The sequence below is a fragment of the Mytilus galloprovincialis genome, chromosome 4, assembly GCF_965363235.1.
Source record: "Mytilus galloprovincialis chromosome 4, xbMytGall1.hap1.1, whole genome shotgun sequence".
Taxonomy (NCBI): Eukaryota; Metazoa; Mollusca; class Bivalvia; order Mytilida; family Mytilidae; genus Mytilus; species Mytilus galloprovincialis.
Window position 1 is genome coordinate 48245478 of NC_134841.1, and position 24600 is coordinate 48270077.

The 24600-nt window shown below is 32.4% G+C and overlaps 1 protein-coding gene across 1 annotated transcript; it reads right to left on the reverse strand.

Moving 5' to 3' along the window:
- Positions 1-1182: 1182 nt before the first annotated feature.
- On the reverse strand, positions 1183-23419 carry LOC143072305 (15-hydroxyprostaglandin dehydrogenase [NAD(+)]-like). The gene is made up of 7 exons (XM_076247185.1): positions 23013-23419; positions 17699-17822; positions 16983-17089; positions 15454-15550; positions 15054-15130; positions 7638-7780; positions 1183-1942 (listed from the first exon to the last, which is right to left on the reverse strand). The coding sequence occupies exons 1-7, from the start codon at positions 23103-23105 to the stop codon at positions 1801-1803; spliced, it is 783 nt and encodes a 260-aa protein (XP_076103300.1). The 5' UTR covers positions 23106-23419; the 3' UTR covers positions 1183-1800.
- Between the last annotated feature and the right edge of the window lie 1181 nt (positions 23420-24600).

Consider the following 24600-nt stretch of genomic DNA (forward strand, 5'->3'; position numbering starts at 1 on the left):
TGAACAACTATAGGTTTATATTTCAGATACCTTATCTTACTAAGTATCATGCTGTAATATGTTCATTTTCCTTGACCTCATTTTCATATTTCAGCAACTGCTTCGCAAAAAAATTGTTATCTAAGTCATGTGAATTTCTTACTTACTATGAGTAGTAGGATAACTACATTTGGTATATAGGTTTCTTGCAACATCTTCATATCCTTTCTTCAGTGTTCAGCTGACCTTGACCTCATTTCATTGATAAAAGTGTTCAAGCTTAATGTTGAACAATACTATTTATTTCTCAGATACTATAAGCAGTAGGTCAGCTCTATAAAAATGAGTGTAAGGGGTACCTGTCAATATGGCATGTTTTCATGGTTTGTTGGTCTATGTTAACTTTTTGTGTTTTTATCGTTTTTTCAAGAACTATAAGCAATAGGTCAACATTATTTGGTGTGACGGTAGAATAATTTTCAGGGCTAATGCTTGTCTAGTCCGTAATATAGGACTCATGGTTCATTAGTCAATTTTAAGTTTTGTGTTTTAGTCTGTTTTTCAAATACTGATAGACATTGGTCAGTTGTATTTTGTTTATGGAATAATTGTTAGGTGTACATGTCTGTCTTTCAAGTTTAATCTGACCTTGACCTCATTTCATTGTTATGGATCTTGTAGAGTATGTGATATTTGGAGTAAAATTTTTATCCTTAATACTTACAACATAAATATAATGGTCAGTAAGATCTTCGGTGAAAACTTTGAGGTTTTCATGGTGTGATAAGAACTGCCTGTGATTGATCGTTGATATGTTTCTTATAAAGTTGCATTTCTATCAGTACATATCAGTTTGACAACTATTTTGAGGATATAGTCCAGGGACTAAACTCATTAGCAATTTTCAATGTTAAGTTTTTTTATCGAAACTACTTACAATAAACAACAACATTTTCTTTAAAGTAACATTACTGTCTGCACAACTCAGTTTGTTGACTATTTTCAGGCCATGCCCATTAGATCATGGGCCAGCGACTGAAATAATAAGCAATGTTGATGTCCATCCGATATTCAGACAGCAAAGATCTTGATCTGTGTCAACATTTTCTTTCAATTGATTTTTTTTCAACTGGAGAAAGAAGTTGTATAGAATAAAAGTGTAACACCATAAGCAATCAAAAGCAACATATTTAGCAACACAACTTCCAATGAAATTAATTTATTGTTATTAAAGTTAATATAATCTAATGGTATTATGAGTGATAAACATTAATTACATACATTTGTAATTAATAACTTACTTGTGGCAAAAAAGTTCGAAAATATTCTTGATGGCATTTTATTTACAATATAAAATGAGAAAAGAAAACAACATTGAAGTTCAATTTAGTACTGCATGATATTCTAATTTCACAATTTCAAGATGGCCACTGAAAACATGTTATCTTGGCAATTCCAGAAATAGTATTTTTATGTGGTTGGGTGTAACAATTCTTTTCAATATACAATGCAAGTGCCTGTGCAATTCTCCCCCCCCCCCCCCTTTATAATATTTTCTGGAATAGTACATTGTGAAAAATTATTCAATGAGTTTTGAAAATAGAAAAAGACAACAATTGTATAACTACGAAAAATGGATTGCTAAATTCGGATTTCCTTTTATAATGTCATTCATTGCAGTCGGGTTAAAGTAATGTGCTCCACCATATTCTAGTTTGCTTTTTTTTCAATGCATGTCTGTTCTGCCACTCCACTTGTGCAGAACCAATGACTTGGGCTTCTTCTAACATTGATGCAAAGTTTTTCATTCACAATACCTAATCAGGACGTTTCTTTGTCATTGTTAACTTGCATTACAGAAGTTTGTTTTAAATACTCTATTCTGAATATTGAAACTTCTAACACAGAACCATTTTGCTTGTCATTCATGAGCTTCAAGAAGGCATCTTCAATTGTGTCTAGTCTGCAAAAAGAAGTATATATCTAGAACTTTACCATGTTAGATATAATATATACATGAGTGCTGCTTTTTCATATTAAAGGGAAATTCCGCGATTTTTTACTTATCATCTAATTATGTTCATCTTAACATAAAAAACACATTTGCAAAGTTTTAAATTTATATTCCTTCTAATAACGGAGAAAATCAAGTATTTGTAACTTTTTTGGTTGAATTCTCGAGTGGGTCGTGACGTATTAGCCCGATTTATTGAATTCTGGGAAAAAATAAAATCTGTTTAACTCTTATAGCTTATCGACAATATACGTAATTAAAAGCGCACAGCTGACGAATGGTCGTAGTTATTAACCACAATATAATAATGAACGAAAATGAATATGCATATACCGTTTTGTATTCATTGAATTAAACTCCTATAAAATTATATGTCTCTGTCTCTAGTAAATGTTTTTGAATAAATTTAATTAATTATTGTTGAGATTTTATTCATAAAATATTTATTGAACATTTTTACTATTTACTTGTCTATTTACCGTTATTGTTTTGATAATCATTTCAATGCAACTAATGTGTGAGCAGAGTGTGTATATTATTTTGTAAAGGTCACTGTATATTTCTCGGCTTGAGGTCAATTCGTTTACCTTTTAGCTATTTAGCCGCAGGTGTGAGTTCAAGCGTACACAGGTATAAATGTTGTTATTTGGAAAGGATATACAGAAAGGATTAGAAAGAGTATGATGTCACGATGTTAATACACTAAGATTTAATACACGATGAGAATAAAGATTCAATAATTAAATTGTGTAAATTAATTGAAAATAAAATTCAGATTCGTAAATCCGAAAATGTATAAAAATAAAAGGAAACAATTTTTGATTACTTTCTTAGCGGCAATTTGCGTAAAGATTCAAATATGAAGTAAAAAATAGTAGTTTTAATCTTTAATAAAAACTAAATGCAATATTACCCAATTTGATATACCATTGTACATCTGTTTGATATCATTGACTTTACCGGAATTTCTTAACTTGTATTCAAATCTGGCTGTGTTTAAATGCTAATGAAACTATTGCAATTTTAAAGTTTTTAATTGACAAAAAAATACAACATACATGGGGTTTTTTTTAGTTTCTTTTTAACATTTTAGTCTTACATAATTAAATTCATTTGACAATCATTTACACGAACTTTTTGTGAAAAAATACCAATTATCTAAGCTAAGGCATTATTTTTTTTTAAGGATTTTTGAGGATTTTTTTTTAATTCTAGTATGATAATAGTTGTGCTATGTTGAACATGATAGCCGTCATTAATCCAAATAAGTAATACAGTAGTTGTAATAAAAGTTATATTTTAGTCATGCATAACTGATATTGACGAATTTAGAATAGTTCATCCATACATCGTTGTTCTTAAAACAATCATTATTAGTATACATGTAAGTTTCCTGACGTATAAGAGCCATTGAGGATGAGCTCCAGAGAAAGCAGACTAGTAGCGTTTCGTTCGTTTGTTTGTTGGGAAAGGAGAGGAAATGCAACCGCTTGTACAGATAAACAACAGAATTACCATACAAGCATTTATAGTCAACACAATCAGAAACAGTTCCCATCGTTAGACGGGGAATATGAAGGCTTTCAAGAATGAACAAGTGACATGTCTAACTCGAACAGTTAGAAAACGGACTATCGACATCGACCGCTTGTTCTTGATAGTTGAAATTGTATGCATATATACGTATACGTTTATGATAGTGATGAGTTCTTGTGTCTGGCAAAAACTAAATTCCTTCATGGTGATATCTTGCCATACGTTTATATTGGTTTGTAAGGTGATTACTCAAAATCGTTATTTGAAAATCCTGTTTGTGAGATGTATATTCATTTCAATACAGAAATTTCGTCTATATATTTCACAAGTGTATAACACGGAGAAGCTCTGAAGGTCCATTACTCCCATTTTGTTTGGGTGTGAACCATCGATGTTGACAGCAATATCAAAGAATAAGATGATGATGGTAGAAAGAACTATGGGCGTCATGTGGCAAATATTACATGCATATCGGACAATGAGTTGTCAATCTGTATGAAAAGATTTCCAATACAACCATATTATTGAGAAGGAATGTTTACATGCTATACTCTCGTACTAGTATTACAGGGTTCTTGTGGCGTTCACCTTAGACACACATCTTTTTAACGATGTTTAAAAAAAAGACAGAACCAATTTAATGTCATATTTCCCTATTTTTTTTTAAATATAACTAAAAGTCTTTCATCTGACAAGAATACTCCTATTTAGCGGACAAGTAATTTTTCTTTTTTCTGTTATTGAATACCAAGAAAAAAAATAAATCCCGAAATTAATTTGAAACTTTGATACTCAAAAGTTTCCCAGCAAAATATTCACATCCCTTCGGGATAATTAGTGTTCGTCCAGTGGCATATATAACAATTGTGATGACGAATTCCTTCCTTTGTTCGAGAACAATCTTATTGAAATATAAATCTGTGATTTTACTATGTCCACAACTTCAATGTACCAAAGCAAAAGTTATACATCGACCTGTATTTAAATCAAATTGGTTCTCTTCTTGTTCTTCTGGTATACAATAGTCTATCGACATTCGATGATTACATACTGTTGGCATACGTGGACTAGTCTATTTACAACACTTTTACCCCTATTTATTCAAAATATATGTTTTTTTCTTATGTTCAATGTATACATGTATATATTGTAAATTGCGCTATAGTTCCGTAACTTTCTATCCAGTCGTATAAACGAATCGTCGGCAAGTGCGTACATATTTTTAAATCAATATTTCTGGTATGTTCCAATCTGTCCTTCACTTTTGACAATGAGTATATATTACATTTTCCCAAATTCACCCTGGGAAAAAATATTTAAATAGATTTTAATTTCATCAAATCTTATTTTTTGGGTATTATTTATATTTTTATGAATAATATTCTTTACACCAGAAATGTTATTTATAAACAAGCGTATGAGTTTGGTAATGACAAGTAAGACAGAGTTGTATATTATACATCTGATAGTTCAAAATGGAAAGTTAAATGTTATCAGCCGTGTACACTGATCAATACCTGCAGAAGTGAAACGATGCGTGAACTTGCAAGCCCGACAGGAAATCGCTTGAATACCTGGACGTGTCACCTCACACCCCTCACAATACCTTTGGAAGTAATACCTTTAGCCATGCTGGTAATCAGAAGAGGGAAGATAAAAATTTATTTGAAAACGGTTTATTACTTTAAAGAATTATGAACAAATTAGATTTTCGAAAACAATTTTCACGGAACACTTATTTATGATTTCAACTTTGACTTTTCACCTAATTCCAATATCAAGTTTAAAAACAACAGACCATGGTTAGTTAGCCGGATAAAACAACCGTACGATTGACAAGATATCGACACGCAATTACGACTACATCGGTTACTGTAGTTTTGTTTCTTTGTGGTTTATAGACATATCGTTTCATTAATCGGGAAAGAAGGACAAAATGGCGGAACTCAGAGAATTAATACTCTAAATTTAAAATCGATGGTGATCGCTTATCTAGCGGAATAAAACTTTAATATCTATGAATTTGAGCATTTTTATACAGAATGAACATAATATCAATTTTTGATTTTTTTGCGAAGTTTCCCTTTAATTAGATTCAATTCAATTCAAAGTTTTATTTAAAGTCGATATTTAAACATAAACTACATAAACACAGCTCTAGTGAGATTTTCGAATCGACTGAATAACAAAATATATACACACATACAAAAGTCATGAAAACAACCCAATTTTTAACATATAATGCACAGTAAGATATAAAAGTTAAAAGTATAGTATATCTTAAAACATAACACAAGTTTAAGAAAAATAAGCAAATTAAAAAAAAACTCACATAGTCGAACAAAAAATAAAAAAAATGAAAGAAGCATAGGCATAAAACACTATATGCATGCACTAACTGCACTGGCATGTGCTGTTATTTGGATCCCATGTTTGTACCAATTTTGTGAATTGGTAAAAGATGTTTCAATTCGAAAAAAGGTTCGGCAGCTCATTCCAGATTAGTGCAGATTTTTAGCGAAATGATCTTAAGCCATACCTAGTAGTTCTGACCTTCGGGAGTACTGCTGTTTCTTGCGATCTTAATTCATACTTGTTAATTGTTATATCAATCAAACATGAAAGAAGCTATGTCTTTTTTATGAATTATTTTTAAAGTTACTGTTGCAATTTTTTTTATTTTTAAAGATGGTATATTTGATTTTTCTAGCAGTTTTTTGTGCAGACTATCATAATCTTTATAGATGAATCTAAGAGCTCTTTCTTGATTTTTTCTCCATTTCAAAGCATTTGCTTCGCTATAGTAGTGCCAAATTACTATACAATAGTTAAAATTCGAAAGTATGGAACGCCATGACTGCCTTATCTTAATGATAAGCATTATATTCAGTACTCACAATATTATATGCAGTGCTCACAACATTATATGCAGTGCTAACAACATTATATGCAGTGCTCACAACATTATATTAAGTGCTCACAACATTATATTAAGGGCTCACAACATTATATTATGTTGTGAGCACTTAATATAATGTTGTCACGTGAGCACTGCCTATAACGGTGTGAGCCCTGCATATAATGGTGTGAGCACTGCATATAATGTTGAGCACTGCTGATCATTAACATAAGGCAGTCATGGCGTTCCATACGAAAGAGTATATTATGCTGTTGACATAAATATATACCCATACGTTTTAGAATGTTTAATTGTCTTGATGCCTTTTTACATATTTCAGTTTTATGCTTGTTATTTTGTACAAAATGAAATATGTCATTTATGAAAACATTGAAAAGAACTGGATCATGAATTGACCCTTGTGGTAAACCTTGAAACATATGATCCCATTCACTGTAATAACTTCAAATCTTAAAGCGTTGTGAGTTATGAAAATTGGAACATTATTCGCACTTCTAAACAGCAGTGGCGGATCCAGAAATTTTCATAAGTGGGGGCCCACTGACTGACCTAAGAGGGGGGCCGCTCCAGTCACGCTTCAGTGATTCCCTATATAAGCAACCAATTTTTTTCCAAAAAAGGGGGGGCCCGGGCCCCCTGCCCCCCCTCGTAAATCCGCCTCTGAACAGTGCGGGATACAAGAAAGAAAACCACACAATTGAAATCATGGTAAAACACTTCATGTGCATATGAACAAACAATTTCAGCTCTGACTATTTAAAACACTTTTGCAGCTTTGGATGTAAAAAAGATGCATCAGAAAGTGTCTGCCTTCCTAGAGTATGTTATAATTGTTATGCTTCAGAGTATATGACAGAACATTGTTGGGTTTCTCGAACTAAGTATTCTTAGCTAGAAAGGCAACTATATTTTGGTGTATTGAAGGGTTGGAAGGTGAACATGTGCGTCTGGCAGGAATCATCTGACCATGACCTCATCAAATGGTCTATTGCTAAAGTTTAGCATGTTTATGTAATTTGTATAATATTAAAAGCATTTATCTTAAATATTGTCAGCATAAATTCAATTATTATAAGTAAAGCAGACGAGACACTTCCACGTGTGTACTCTTCTGTTTAAAGTATAAGTGACTTAATACTATCACTGTCTTCGTTTGATGAACCTTCCATATAAGTATTATTAACTTACTTCAATAGTCCTGACGATTTTGCTAGTTCAAAAATGTTTGGATTTAAACAATGTGGACCTCCTGTGCGTACCATTTCTGTGTCAACAAAGCCTGGACACAAACACATAAACGTCAATCCATATTCCATACATTTTGGGTTTTTCTGAAAAAGGATTGTTATATTTTTCATGTTATACACTAAAAGATAAAAAAGGCTTACATAAAATTCTGATTTCATGAGTCTTGTATATATAAACTACAAGTTGGTCTAAAATTTCAAAAAAGTTTTAAACATTTGTCCAAGTTGTGTCCCAAATGTGACCTACCAAATTATACTTATTACCGAGGTTGTACTAACAAATGAGCAACACGACTGGTGCCACATGTGGAGGAGGACTGATTACCCTTCTGGAGCCTCTGATATCACCCCAGTTTTTGGTGGGATTCATGTTACTCAGTTTTTAGTTTTCTATGTTGCGTTATTATGTGTTAGTGTTTGTCTGCTGGTCTTTTTTTCTATTTCTAGCCATGGCGTTGTAAGTTTATTTTTGAATTCCTTTTCGTATATTTCGACTCTCTTTTATAATAAAGTATTATGAATGTCGAATATCTAGCAATGTTTACAAATTGTTGTAAAACGTATGTTCTTTACATCTGTTCGTGCAAAGATCATTCTGATTATATTTTAGCTTTTTTCCATCACTGTTGTATTTTTCTTATTTATTTTGGCTTCAAGACATTTTCTTAAAAGGACTTACAGTTATCACCAATTGCAAACATTTTATAGAAAATAAGAAAACACATCTAGAGTAGTGGTTCATGCTGAAAACTCCTGTTAATGTATTTTTTTTTATCATTTTGGTAACCATATAGTATGCATGGATTCATTGATATATTATCACAGGTACCACATTTCTTTGATATACGAAAACATGCATTTTCGAAGATATTTGATTTTGTGGTTTGACTAAAGTCTGTATACAGATCTATAGAAAGTTTGTAATTCATGGTTCGTATGTCTAGTATAGGGAAAGTATAAAAAAGAAGATGTGGTATGATTGCCAATGAGACAACTGTCCACAAGAGACCAAAATGACACAGACATAAACAACTATAGGTCACCGTACAGCCTTCAACAATGAACAAAGCCCATACCACATAGTCAGCTATAAAAGACCCCGATAAGACAATGTAAAACAATTCAAACGAGAAAATTAACGACCTTATTTATATAAAAAATGAACGAAAAAACAAATATGTAACACATAAACAAACGACAAACACTGAATTACATGCTCCTGACTTGGGACAGGCACATACATGAATAATGTGGCGGGGTTAAACATGTTAGCGGGATCCCAACCCTCCCCCTAACCTGGGACAGTGGTATATAACAGGCCGGGTTAGGAGGCATAGCTAGGTTTTGCTAGGTTTTGCTAGTACAAAATTCAGTTGGAAATTATTGCGGACGGTCTGGGTTTTTTTTACATTTGAATGGTGTTTTTATATCTATCGTTGGAGCCGCTTAGGCTTCTAGTTATCTTAATTTTGACAGCTTTGTTGCACATTTGGCAGGGGTCAGTTTCAGAATCTTTGTCTTGGATTTTTGTTCCGTAATTGACATAAGGAGAAAATGCAAGCGTTATCCTTGGTAAAATATTTAGATTACACATTCCCCGTGAGTGGTTTAATACCAGAGTTATTCCGAAGGAGCATTGTGAAATAACTCAATATCATGTGATGATCTGCGGTTATGTGATGCATATGTTGTTGAATAACTAGTAAACATTTGTGGTTTTATTATAGTTATGTAAATTATATACCACAGGTTATAAAAACTAATGAAGACACTCATAACGTTTTTTTTCGATACTAGTATAAAAAAAATCTCTCGAATATTCATTTTCACATAAGGCCAACTAAAATTAATTAGTAGATTTTCATCCAAATTTTGAAAAAAATTGGCGGGTGGGAAGATTTTATTTCTTAAATTTTATTTCATATGAAACCATTTTGTGACGAGTTCTTCATATATTCAAGTGTAATAATAAGCTTATATCATGTATACACAGGTATGAGGAATCTTACATTATTTTTCAAATCCCAAAATAAATGTCTCTAATTGCGGCTTTAGACACTAAACAACAAAAACATGTAGAAATACTCTCTTCAGTTGGACTTTCTACACCAAATGTATTTGGGTTCCTAAACTATGGTTTTTAGTCCCCATATAATGAAACAAATGCAACACAATTATTATGAGTACAGAATAAAATGAAAACTCAAACAGTGTTGAAAGTAATAGGGTTGGTACTTATGCATTTATGCAAGATGAAAATATTATTATCATGTAAAACTTAATGAAAAAAAAGAAGTGTTTAATGACCGTTTTGGGGGTATTGTGAAATTTTCTGTTAATCAACAAGAAAAGACTATCATGGGTAAAATCTAAGCGGTACCACGATATCCCGAGAAATACAAGAAAAACGTGATATCCCCAAAACAAACTGATATATCCCGAGAAAAAGATTTTTTTATGGTGTTTTGCTAAGATTGAAAGATGACATTTATTTTATATTCCAAATTTGAGATAATTCCTTTGAAAAATAAAAAAAGTTATTAGAATTTTTATTTGGTCCTGTCATTGTTGATGTTGGTTGTCATTCTCAGCGTTGGTCAAGTCACGTTTTCTAAATTTTGTAAAAAAAAAATGTTCATCTCAAATCGATATGTAAAATAAAACAATCTTATTATTTTTCAAAGTTTAGATAAATCCTTTAAGAAATGAAAAAGTTATTAGCATTTTTCATTTGGTTCTGTCATTCGTTCCAGTCAATAGTGTAACAAAATACAAGATATAAAAATCGATTTTCTTAAGATTGCGTATACTTTTATTAATTATGAACGCCTTACACCTTATTATTGTATGCTATTACACTAATTTAAGCAGTATAACACCTATAACACCATTAAAAAAATTTTTCTCGGGATATATCAGTTTGTTTTGGGGATATTACGTTTTTCTTGTATTTCTCGGGAAATTGTGGTACCCAAATCTAAGGGCTTGTGTCAATAAAAATCGTATGTTAGTTGACTTTTTAAACTTAATATACAAGTTCGTGTTTGTGTTTCAATATATTTAATTCAGTCATGTTTTCTGTATCAATGGGTTCCACAAGTTTTGCGCGTTGGATATCTTTCACATTTAAACTTCCTGACACAAAGTCATTGCATAAAAATCCAGTTTTCAAATCACAGAAATTTGTGACGTACCGCGATTTGTGGTCTAGGACACAGCGTTTTTCTCGTAACACGAATATTTCACGTCATTATCGTTATCAGTTTTTACTCTCGGAAGATGATGTTGTCATCATAGTGCAGCAGAATATGTCGACAATCATTTTGGTTAGATTAACTAGAGGTACAAAACCGAAATTTGAAACAGGAAGTCATAAATTAAACGAAATTTTAACGGTTATCGGTAAAGGAAACGAACAAAACCCGTAAATCGTAAATTTTATAAAATAAAAAAAATCGGGGCGGGACGATTTCAGAGGGGCGGGCGGGGATGGAAATCTATCAATTAATTTTAATTGGCCTAAACTGCATTTATTTGAATATTTTACTTTTAGATAATAACGTGGTACAAAATGTATTTCGCGTTAGAGCTGAAATAAAATATTGAATGTTAGATCACATTCAGTTGTAACTCAGATTTTGAATTTATTGATTTGAATTGTAAATAAACAAAAACTTTTTAAAGATAATTCCTTACTAAATTATTACATAATTTAAATTCACAAGTGGGAAATTGTCCGAATAATAGGATAGTAAGTAATAAAAAAGTTTTTCATCAGGCATGTTTGCTATAAAGATACTGAAAGTTATTGGATTGATATTTATAATTTCACACCAAAAGTTAGCACGTGCATGTTTGGTCGAGATAGTCACATGAAGCAATAACTTGAATTATAATGGATCCAAAAACATTTTTCTTTGGATACATCTTCTGACATCAGACTCGGACTTCTCTAGAACTGAATTTTAATGTGCGTATTGTTATGCGTTTACTTTTCTGCATTGGCTAGAGGTATAGGGGGGGGATTGAGATCTCACAAACATGTTTAACCCCGCCGCATTTTTGCGCCTGTCCCAAGTCAGGAGCCTCTGGCCTTTGTTAGTCTTGTATTATTTAACTTTTAGTTTATTGTGTACAATTTGGAGTTTAGGATAACGTTCATTATCACTGAACTAGTATATATTTGTTTAGGGGCCAGCTGAAGGACGCCTCCGTGTGCGGGAATTTCTCGTTGCATTAAAGACCTGTTGGTGACCTTCTGCTGTTGTCTGCTCTATGGTCGGGTTGTTGTCTCTTTGGCACATTCCCCATTTCCATTCTCAATATTACTACATCTGTCACAGAGGATGTTTTGCTCATTGGCATTGTTTCTTACTAAACAGCAGACAGAAATCATATAATGTGCCATGTCAGGAGCCTCTGGCTTTTGTTAGTCTTGTATGGTGTTTTTTTCTTCATTTTAGTTCCTTTATATATTTTGGAGTTTACTGTGTGACGTCCATTTTCACTGAACTAGTACACAATTTTATTAAGGGCCCAATTGAGGACCATCTCCCGCTACTTTAAACACCCATTGGTGGCCTTCTGCTGTTTGGTCGGGTTGTTGTTGTTTTCTGTTACACATATTCCCCATTTGCATTCTCAATTTTATTGTTTTTGTAGGTTTGGATGCTTTAATGCTATAGTCCATGCAGAGTGAGGTATACATGCTTTTTTAGTCGTTTTAAAGCAATTTTATCATCAAATTTTATACGTAACAAACACAGTACAAACAAAATAATTCTGGCTTTAGCATGTAAACGTCAGGAAAACGTTTTTTTAGCATTGTCAAATTCGGTGGAAATAAGATAAATCAAACACCCAGTATAGTTCCTAGACCTTCATTACATTCGTGATCAAATTTACAAATGAATAACCCCCATGCAAGTTTTATTCTTTTCACATTTTAGGTCCATATCTGTAACGGTTAAAGACATATTTTCTGACTTGTACATACATTTTTGAAAACCAAAATAAAAAATGAGGAGTAAATGTTTTCATAAGTTGTTTTCAGAAGCTATAGGTTAAGAATAAGTATTAAACTTAACATTGGAATGCAACCTCTCCTTATTGTGTTATTGCTTCCCCAAAATTGTATTTTAAAGGAAAGTAGTTATTGAATATTGAATATTGAGTACCAGTACTTAAAACCTTCCATCCTTTATGGGTGCATTTTACATAGATAAATATAATCGTATAATATAAGCAAAATGAGGATGTTAAATTTGAAGTATGCCTTTTTGTGCTTCTTCGTTACATTTGTTTTTTATATAGTGGTTAAGATGATAACACAATGTTGACTGCTGTACTCTATTTTTGACATTTTTACCTATTGTGTCTGTTTGTTTTGTTCACACATCGGTGACAATATAATGGAATTTGATGCGACTGTCATACAAGTGAGAGGTTTTGCTAGCTATAAAACCAGGTTCAATCCACCATTTTCTGCATAAGAAAATGCCTGTACCAAGTCAGGAATATGAGAGTTGTAATCCATTCGTTTGATGTGTTTGATTTTGCCATTTCATTGGGGACTTTCCTTTTTGAATTTTCCTTGGAGTTCAGTATTTTTGTGATTTTACTTTTTATGATACATTTTTAAAGTAAACTCTACCTTGTAAATTAATAAGTTTTCCTGTATAAGTTCCTCTTCCGTTAAACAGGGAGGAATCGTATGTAAATGAAACACTAGTTTATACTAATTATTTAAGATAATTTTGCTATGATCTGTTACATGTGTTTTTATAAAAAAACAAGTCGGGCAAAAACTATTAGTCACAGGGCTATGCATCCGGTTAGCCGACAAATAGTCCTTGTACTATTAACCTCGCTAGCAGGACAAATAGCAACTGCCTAGATTATTTGAGCATTAATAAATACTTTTACCTTAATTTAAAGTTTGTAAGATAATAATAATCCTTTTCTTCATGGTAAACGCTAACGCTCGTACTTATCAAGGGATTACCATTTTCTTACACATAGATAGTAAGAGCGGCTATTGAAGTAGTATGTGTTAATTTAAAATGTTGACATAAAAGAATTTGCAGTGGAATTTAGTGCAAGGATCACATGTTCATGCACAACGCATGTGATCTTATAACTGGTCTATAATTGACGTCCGGTCAGAATGGGGACGTTAAATCCAATGTACCACGCTCTTTGCATATTAAGAACCCGCTTGCAACAACTTTTTAGAGGGGTGGCCTGTTGCAAGGCCAACTTTTTGTCTCTATCCACTATACCCTCATCAGTATTTCCTGTGGTAGTCCGAATTTCCCCGATCATCATCCTGGATGGCCTTTAATATTACAAAACCTACATATTGTATTTACTATTAACCTTTTCTCGTCCTGAACATGAATGAAATATTTGCCACTGGACGTTTAGCAATCTATATCAATCAATCAATATAATTGATAGTTGATTTTGTTATCTTCTTATCTAACACATCATAAAAATAGGCTAAAATGAGTGAAAAATATGTTTACTTATATTTCAGTAATTGTAACTGATTTGGGGTTTGAAAATCTACTAAATGTTACATATAATAGCTAGGTCTAATATATTAGTTAGTAGTTGGTCTCCTATATATGTTTGAGCTGATAGCGATTTTTAATTTTGAAGTAAAACTATAACCGTAAAAACAGAATTATAACAATCAATTTTAATATAATATCATGTTTGTAGCAAGTGGCAGATATTAACATAGTGCTATGAATCCATAAAAACATGTTCTGACGGACATTGGCATTATTGTAATCATGTTGTGGGATGTAAGCTTATGCGAAGCAGATGATTGAAGCATGCTTACTATAGCTATGTCGTAAATGGAATCCATTTGTCTTCACTTTTTTTTAGCAGGAAGTAATTGGGACAACAACAAAAAAAAAACCATTGAACTCCGATGTTATTTAAATCACATTAAACGACAACATATGTTTGACGGAATAATCGTATTAGCGTTCATGTTCCCCGTTAGGACCAGTTGTTTACAATAACCGTAATTAACATGGTGTGATACATGCCAATGTTTCTAAAAAATAAAGAGAAAAGCTTTAGAGTTTTTAAAAAGAGACTATTTTGAAAAGTACAAAAATACTGAATTCTTTTTTTTCTGGAGGGTTTTTTTTTGGGGGGGGGGGGGGTCTACAAGAAGTATCCAATTTTCGAGTTAGTAGAGCTGTGCAATAGGCCTGATCCTGTTCCATCCAAATTGCACTCAGAAATATTTGGCATCGGTGAAAAATGGCTTTTCTAGGACACCAGGAATAGGATATTACTTGTATTATTATTTAAAGATATAGCATGTTGTACTCACAGACCACGCTCTAGTAAACTGGAGTGATCCACTCTTTGTCGCACAGTACGTTGGAAGGATGAAGTGTGCATCAACAGCTGAAATAAAGGTTAAATAAAAAGTTATTTAGCTAAATCAACTAAATTTTAATACGTACATTTTGTACATATACACTACATAGCAAATATTCATAATGTGTTTTTTTTTCCCTGGTTTATCGCCTTTTTAATGCTTAACAAATTGAATAAGTGTCAAATTATCGATATTTCAACGAAACAGCAATATCATAAATTTATATTCTTAACATTATTTTCGAGACTTTTCAATGGCTACCACAACTGATATCGTGTTCACATTAATAGTTTTCTCCTTTTCAATTTATAAGAATAAACATTTGCTAGCTATTGTGTCTTTAATTTACCTGCCATTGACGCCACATTGACTATCGTTCCTCCTTTTCCTCCCTTATCCTTCCTCATATGGTCTATAGCAAGGTTACAACCCTGAATCACTCCAATCTGAATAATACAAAAAAAAAAGTACTTTCAAGAATGGATTTGCGACATTTAACGAGATATGATGAAAAATGTTGTATAAAACCTAAACTATTACATGGTTATGTGCTTTGTTGATTCTAACCAATATATGATTTTCAGAGGCGGATTTAGGGGGGGGGCAGGGGGCCCGGGCCCCCCTTTTTGGGAAAAAATTTGGTTGCTTATATAGGGAATCACTGAAGCGTGACTAAAGTGGGCCCCCTCTTAGGCAGTCAGTGGGCCCCCACTTATGAAAATTTCTAGATCCGCCACTGATTTTTCATATTTCAATGTATTTGAAAGAAATTTGGAAGGAAGGAAAATGGTCAGTACAACAACGAGATATTAGTAATTCCCCTGACTTCTTCAAACAAAAAATAAAACTATTTTTTTTTTAAATCGTTGTCCAGAAATGACAATGTAAATCATTTTCTCTCCTTTAATTGTTCTCCCATTGTCTTGCCTTGTGCTATGATATCTCCTGTAATAAATATGTAATAATGAAATTAACACCATTTGAAAGAATTATCTTTCTTCTCTCTCTGGGTTCCTCATTTATAAATTTTAAAGCTGGATTAAAGAAATTATGTTTGCTATCTTAAAAAAATACCTTTTTGTCAATGAACCCTTACGTAATTTTGCGGTTATCTTAGTCATTGATTAATTAAAATGTGCATGTATTTGTCAATAGATTTTCCATACCAACCTTTATTGACTAACACAGTGGTTTGTTTAAATAAAAAAAAAAAAACGGGTCAAAAATATTTAAATGAAAAAAACTGATGATATCATTTATATAACAATTGTAATTATTGGGGGAAAACCAAAAAGTCTATATTAAGGATACCCGAGAAAAGCTGTCGTTAATTTCTAATTTTTTAAATCTTAAATCTTCTCCCTGTTTTACTCTATTAAGTTTTCTACAACAACTCTCAAGTTTATATACTAAAACACTCATTCATAACCATTGATAACTATATTTTAGACAGCTGGTGTCGATATCTGATCGTATTTGACATATACATCAAATAGAATGTAATTATTAGATCTATTTTGATGATAACATGAAATATGTAATTTTTATTTATCTAATATATATAATCACAGGTTTCTTAAGCTTTTGATGGGTAACATATATATCGTTATTTTTGAAGTTGCACTGAAAGTATTAATGTAAATATACAGCTGTATTTAATCAATAATAAAAATAGATCAGGAAATATCATTTAATGTTTTCGTTAAGGACGGATTCAATAAATACAAAAGCAACAGGAAATCGGAAATAATATTTAAGTGAATTAATAATTATATAAGTGAATGTAGATTGATACTGAAAAAAAGAATTTGTATAAAAAATATCCTTTTTCAAAAAAAGACTAACAAATGAAAATAATAGAAACAAGAATCTGCTTACCAAATTCACAGCTATACATTTTTCAAAATTGAATTCGTCAGCTATACCTGCGTTGTTGACCATCACCGATATATGACCACATGTCTTCACAGCTTCGTTAAAAGCTCCTGGATATATAAACGAATGGAGGTTTGAGCATATAACAATGCAATACAACACTACTTTAGGTCCAAAAGCTTGGCGGCATGTAAAAATATCAGTACATAGCAATCTTCCTTTTCCTTATTGGTCATAAATATCGTAAAATTGTGTATTCTTCGTCATCATGTGATAAAAATATGACACTAGTAAAATAGCAAATAGGAATTGTTATCAACTCTTATGTTATTTAAGACACAAAATGTCCTTATAATCGAGGTGAATGTTCATATTATTTTGAAGGAGCAGACCCGTAGTTAAAACTTTTAAAATGTCTATTAATTATTAATACAAAATATACACACAATATGAACAAGAAGATGTGATATGATTGTCAATGAGACAACTCTCCACAAGAGACCAAAATGACATAACAACTATAGGTCACCATACTGCCTTCAACAATAAGCAAAGCCTACACCGCATAGTCAGCTCAATATGAGCTCAATATAAACCAATCGTATGTTTTAAACGGTTAACTAAAGCCCTAACGAACCTCCTCCTCTTAGAAGGCGGTTGCAAAACTTTCAATCTTCTTGAATAACCATATAAGGATAACCTGTATATTTAAGACTAACCTATAAACTGTTCCTTGTCTGTGACATCGCATTTTATGAACGTTGCCTTCGATTCACCAAACTTTTGACAAAGATCTTTTGCTGTGGCCTGTCCCAAATTTGAGTCCAGGTCAAAAATGAAAATCTACATAAATGTTAGAAAAAAATAAATGTATATTGTATTTATATAAACATAAAAGTTTCAAAGTCAAAAAGAGTATTTACTGAACTTATAATAGTAAAACAACAACACCAACAACAGCAATAAAAAAGAAGCAGTTTAGTGTATAGGCACTTATGATCAACACTCCTGCCAACGAACCAATAATTCGGCGACTTTTTTAATTTTGCAACGAAATGATAAGATACAGTTTAAATGGATTGATTGAAATTTAATAAAAAGCCTTCTCATTCAACTTAGGTGACCTGGTAACTGGTTCTAATGAGTATATGATCCAGCTTTCTTCTACTCGTGCGAAATAAACTCATCATAGATACCAGGACTAAATTTTGTATACACGCCAGACGCGCGTTTTGAAGTTCATCAAAGTTAAATAGGGACAGACCCTATCAGAGGGATAATCAAACCTCGTAAGTTAAGAGCACACAACTAAAAACGACGTAAATACATCAGTCTACAACATACTAAATAAAACACTGAAGACTGAGCACACTGGCGGATCCAAAAGAGGGGGGGGTCCGGGGGTTGAACCCCCTTTTTTTGGACGATCAATGCATTTGAATGGGAGCATATAGTTGGAATCCCCCCCCTTTTACTCTGGGTTGGGACCCCCTTTTTAAAATGGCTGGATCCGCCCCTGGAGCAACACAGACACCAATACCGAGGGTAATATCATGTGGTCCAGAATAGTATGCGTATCCTGCTCCACATATGGCATCCGTCATATTCTTCATGGCAAAGATATATGTCTCAATGTGTGCACTTAAAGGTTCTGTCTACTTTAAATTAAAACCAGAGACTCTTAAGAGCCTGTGTCGCTCACCTTGGTCTATGGGCATATCATAAATGAAGGACACAGACAGATTCATGACAAAATTGTGTTTTGGTGATGGTGATGCGTTTGTAGATCTTACTTTATTGACCATTCTTGCTGCTTACAATTATCTCTATCTATAATGAACCTATGAATCTATCCCAGTAGTTAAAATATTTTGTAAAAATTTACAAAAGTTATAAAATTTATGAAAATTGTTAAAAATTTACTATAAAGGGTAATAACTCATTAAGGGGTCTATTGACAATTTTGATCATGTTGACTTATTTGTAGGTCTTACTTTGCTGTCCATAATTGCTCTTTACAGTTTATCTCTATCTATAATATTATTCAAGATAATAACCGAAAGCTTCAAAATTTTCTTAAAAACTACCAATTCAAGGGCAGCAACCCAACAATGGGGTGCCTGATTGGTCTGAAAATTTCAGAGCAGATAGACCTTTGATCTAACAAACAAATTTGTCTCCGTCAGATTTGCTCTAAATGCTTTGGTTTCTGAGATTTTAGTCAAAAACTGCATTTTACCCTTTGTACTATTTTTAGCCATGTCGGCCATCTTGGTTTGCAGGTGGGGTCACACTTTTTTAAAACTATCTACCCTAATGATGATTGTGGACAAGTTTGGTTAAATTTGTCTTAGCAGTTTAGAGGAGAAGATTTTTGTAAAAGATTACAAAATTTTACGAAAAATTGACAAAAATTTACGAATAATTGACAACAATTGACTAAAAATGGCAATTACTCGTTAAGGAGTCAACTGACCATTTTTGCTGAACATTATTGCTGTTACAGTTTATCTCTATCTATAATAACATTCAAGATAATAACCAAAAACTGCAAAATTTCTTAAAATTACCAATTCAGGGGCAGCAACCCTACAACAGATTGTCCGATTCATCTGAAAATTTCAGGGCAGATAGATCTTAACCTGATTAACAATTTTACACCGTTTCAGATTTGCTCTAAATGCTTTAGTTTCAGAGATATTAGCCAAAATCTACATTTTACCCCTATGTTCTATTTTTAGCCATGGCCAAGGCCGTAACTAGGCATCTTATTTTAGTGAGGCAAAATAATTGAGCCGAGCAAAGCGAGGCGAAAATTTTTTTTGGAGGGTATGAAATGAATGGTGCAAAATCCTGCATTCTAGGCATTTTTTAGAGAGTTTGATAATGTTTTGAATTTGTACACTTTTTATATAAGTTTTTCATATTTTAAGACTTTTACTAACACCAAATTTTTAACAACTTTATTTAAATTTATATGTAAGATAATCATCCAAATATCACTGATTTGAGTCTGCTGCCAGAACATAAAACAAACATCGATTCAGTAGAGTTTGCCACATTTTTCTATGGCCGGTTCAGTCAAATCGTTTCAGAATCATGATTTGGTCTGCTGATATCCTTATCGCGATGAACATGGACAATCTCTCGCCACTCATGTATGCTCTTTTCCAAGTTTTCAGTCGTTTCAGGGCAGTCTGTGTTTCTAAAGGTAGCACATTATCATCAATACAATGATCAATGTCTTCTTCCAATTCCTTCTCCATCAGCAATTCGGTAGCAGCTTTTGTTTGCAAAAGGGAATTAAGCTTTCCTGTAAGCACCATCATACAGTCGCAGTTACAAATTATTAAACTCGCTTTTATGCTGACAAAGAGTAGACAAACTAGGGATAGAATGAGATAACATACATGTATATGATTCTATTTATAGAGTAAGTATATATGATATGGGTACAGGGGAATTGGAATGGAGTTTTTGACGTTTACATGTAGTTCCGTAATTTCAAATTATTTCTGGAAATAGTTGGTGGTATTTTAGTTCCAGAATCTATAAATTTAGGGGTTAGGGGTTGGATGTGTCCGATTCCGAAACCCCGAATATAAAGAAACGAAATTCCGTAGTCCCGAATATGTAAAGACAAAATCCTGTGTTAAAGGTTCTACCATTCCTCAATAATATCAAGTTGGAATATGGGATATTTTTTTCAATTTTTAAGGTTAAAGAAACATGGGTAAAAACTAATCCATGCATTCGTGTTTCATATTATTTATATTTTATTTATCTGTAAAGAGAAAGATTATAGTTCGTGAAATGAATACGCAGATAGGACTGCCCCCTTGCGATGCCCAGTACTTGATTTGTCAAAAGTTGGTGAAACGGAGAAACGAATACGCAGACAGGACTGCCCCCTTCCGAAGACCAGTACTTGATTTGTCAGTCTTCTTATCGTTTTTGGAGTGTTCTAATGAAGTTATATGCAATACTCAGACTCTGTTCACAAAAAAAAACTAGTTTACTAGAATTATTCCTTCTTTACCTTCAGTGTCGCTTTTCCTTTTTCTGCAAGAGCCTGTTTTTAACTAAAGATCCATGATGATTATCGTTACTAGGTTAAAGTGTAATCGAGAAACATCACCCGTTGAGATGCTGAGTTATATCCAGAAAGAATAGTTTAAAAGGAATGATGACAAGTTATAGCAATTGAGGTTGTGACAGAAAAACAAATGACTATTATATTTATATATATGTATAAAAAAAATAATCAGTGTCGAAATTTTAGTGAGGCAATTGCCTCACTTGCCTCAAGGGTAGTTACGGCCTTGATGGCGGCCATCTTGGTTCGTTGGTCGGGTCACCGGACACATCCCCAATGATGATTGTGGCGAAGTTTGGGTAAATTTGGCCCAGTAGTTTCAGAGGAGATTTTTGTAAAAGTTAACGATGACGACGACGACGGACGACGGACGCCAAGTGGTAAGAAAAGCTCACTTGGACCTTCGGGCTAGGTGAACTAAAAAGGGGGATGTGGATTTGGTTGCCTTTAATACAACTATCCACCAGAGACCAAATAATAAGAATGTTAACAACTATAGGGTACCTTAAAACTATATACAACAATGAACAAATTAAGCATTAAGGATGTACTTAGGTGATGTTAGGTGAAAATTAATAAATTAAGAAGTTAAAATTAATACTATAAACTCGTAGAGCATCAATTAAGGATAAAAATAAGCTAAAAATATTGACAGGTCATGATCTCCTTTTCGAGATATTTGAGATTTAAAATATGGCGGGAAAAGGCTGACACAGACTTTTCACTTATATTTGAATTGGTATTATTAGTTCTCAAAACAAAAGAAAGAAAATTAAGAATCTTTTAAAATTTTGGTAAATGACCTTTCATGAGCTATTAAGTCTTCTATGAAAAAAATAAATGGGTGTTATGGTGCAAAATATTTTACATTGTATTGTATGGAAAAACACCAAGGAGTCCGAACATTTGACACAAATTCCAAAACCTTACCTAAGCACATCCTTAAATAAGCATTGATATGACAAAATGGCTTACACACAGTTATACTTTATACAGGATACGCATACTATATACTTTAATTCACCAAGTCACCGATCCGCGATATCGCGGGTGTGTTCTATCTAACAGCCCAGGGTTATTCTTTATATCGAAATTGCCCTCATCCGCAAAGTGAATGGTTAAATATTTGATTATGATTTACAGATGTTTATTAACGATGTTTGATAATCTTTTTACTATTTAGACGTTTTATATATTCATATGACAGGACTCATAACATGTCAAATATTGGATTTCATCGAAACTAAGAGTGAAACCAATACGGTGTTAGGTTGCAATACAACTTCAATAAAAAAATCTTAATGCACAGAAGTGTCACCAAAATTTAATACCGATACCAAATGTGCAATGTGATTTGTCCCGGCTTTTGTTGGCAGAATCAAAACACCTATTTCGCGAAATCGTACTAATTTTTAACAAGACACGAAAACGTCTTTTTGATACCGATTTCCATAAGTAAACAAGAAAACATTCATTTTATGGTAATATTCAAGTATGTAATTGCGGTCAAATATGGATTAAAATACATGTATATAGACTTATAAAAAAAATATTTATAACTAAGAACCTTTATATATCTACAAAATGTCATTTAAGGCATTGTTCCGAAACCTTTATTACTGCTATAACAATAGTTTTAAAATAATTAGGATTATCTGATTTTATTTCGCAATCTTTACATCGTAATTTACCTGTAAGACATAATATAAATATCATAAGAAAGTAATTTAACTTAATTTGTAATCGATGCTTGTCATTTCAAAACACGTACTGCATTTGAGCGGAACCAAAATTACATAAATGCGACCTTAATTAATAGACTGTCAATCCGAGCATGGACGTAATATAGCTTATATATATATATCCGAGTAACAGAATATGTCCCAGGTTAAACTGAATTTTAAACTAATTTTCGAACGAAATAATGGAACACATACCTTATAGCCTTGTTTGAGTAAACTTGTTGCGATACTTTTCCCTATCCCTTGGGCAGCTCCCGTCACAATAGCTGCTTCGACCACACTTGCCATTATTATTGATAGCCACGACCTTCTTATCGATATAGAACGGTGAAAATTTTCTTCGAGATAAAAAAAATATCGCTGAGTATGTCCCCTTTATCTATCAGATATGTATTTATAAATATATTATCTATATATTTGTTAAACACGGATGATTAACCTCAAAGTTAATATTGATTAATCACAACCTGTTCAAAGTATATACCGGAATAATATTTTTATTCAAATCATGTGTCCTTTTATATAGCATGCTACAGTTAGTACGTTTAAGAGTACGCTATTATAGAGTAAAATGAAATCGAGATGCGGGGGCACATTGAACATGCTAAAAAACTAAAAAAAAACTTCCTTTAAACTGTCAAAAAACTAACAAAAAATAACGGGAAGTGTGGTCGGTTTGTGTACGTTTTGACTAAGTACACATATTGTAGATTAACACAGTAACAATTTACATTGTTTTAAAACTCGACAACTCCTTGAATAAGATGCTGTAAGTGGCAAAAGTGCATGGAAACAATAAAAGGTCTTAGTTTATTAAAAAGCAAGGAATATAGCACAAGTTTAATTCAATGACTGACACGGTTTTGTTTTATTTGTATATAATGCATAAGGAAGACGAAAACTTGTAGTAAATGAAAAAAAATTCAATTTAAGTGTTTCGACACCACACGTACCTAGGACTATATGGGGGCGAATATTTGTGTTAAGTAGATATTTGTCAAACTATTGTTCGTTTCGCCCTAATGATATATCAGGCTCGTAACATGTATTATGAGATAAACAACCTTTGGGCTTAAAATGATTTTAGAAATCTCATGATATACTTACCTATCATTTATGAAAATCTTTGCTAGTAAGTAAAATTATTGAACAAGTAAATTAGGTTCATGAAAGTAACATCTGTGTCACTGAATATATTAACTTTAATACTTATGATAAAGGAAATATACATACGCTTAAATAACGACACTATAGTAAACAATAGAAAACAAAAGACAAACTAACAGAAGAAGTATATACAAGCAGTTAGTGCATTAAATTCTTAATCATTTCTTAAAAAACTAGCTGAAATTTTTATCACGCGAACTGTATACACTTCGGTAGTTCAATTAAATACCAGACTGAGCTTCAAAAAGCTCGTTTTGATTACTGAAATGTACCAATTTTAGTCGAACATTTACTTCACATATCACCCACTTAAAAATTGTGTGTATAATAACATGAATAAGTGATAAGCTTTTTCCGCAAAAAAATCATACATGGATGCATAACAATAAATTGAATCTTTGAAACTTTAATGTTTATTAAAAAACGTTATTTTCATATAATAGCCGTGTTTCTTCAGCGTGTAGTTTGTCCAGAAGTTCAGAACGGCTTAAACAGCAATTTTCATATAATATCATAAGTAAATTTGCAATTATTACTCCCCAGGTTATCAATGTAACAGTTTCGTCAAACTCTTTATGTGTACCCGATGTCCTCAAAGGCCGGCCGCAACTTGTTA

Bases quoted from the DNA above. Each gene is read 5' to 3' on its own strand.
- LOC143072305 (XM_076247185.1), bottom strand. From the start codon at position 23,105: ATGGCAAGTGTGGTCGAAGCAGCTATTGTGACGGGAGCTGCCCAAGGG. The intron at 17,823-23,012 runs GTATGTGTTCCA...ACATTTATGTAG, and splicing joins TACTCAAACAAGGCTATAAG to ATTTTCATTTTTGACCTGGA. The intron at 17,090-17,698 runs GTTAGTCTTAAA...TTATATATCCAG, and splicing joins AGACAAGGAACAGTTTATAG to GAGCTTTTAACGAAGCTGTG.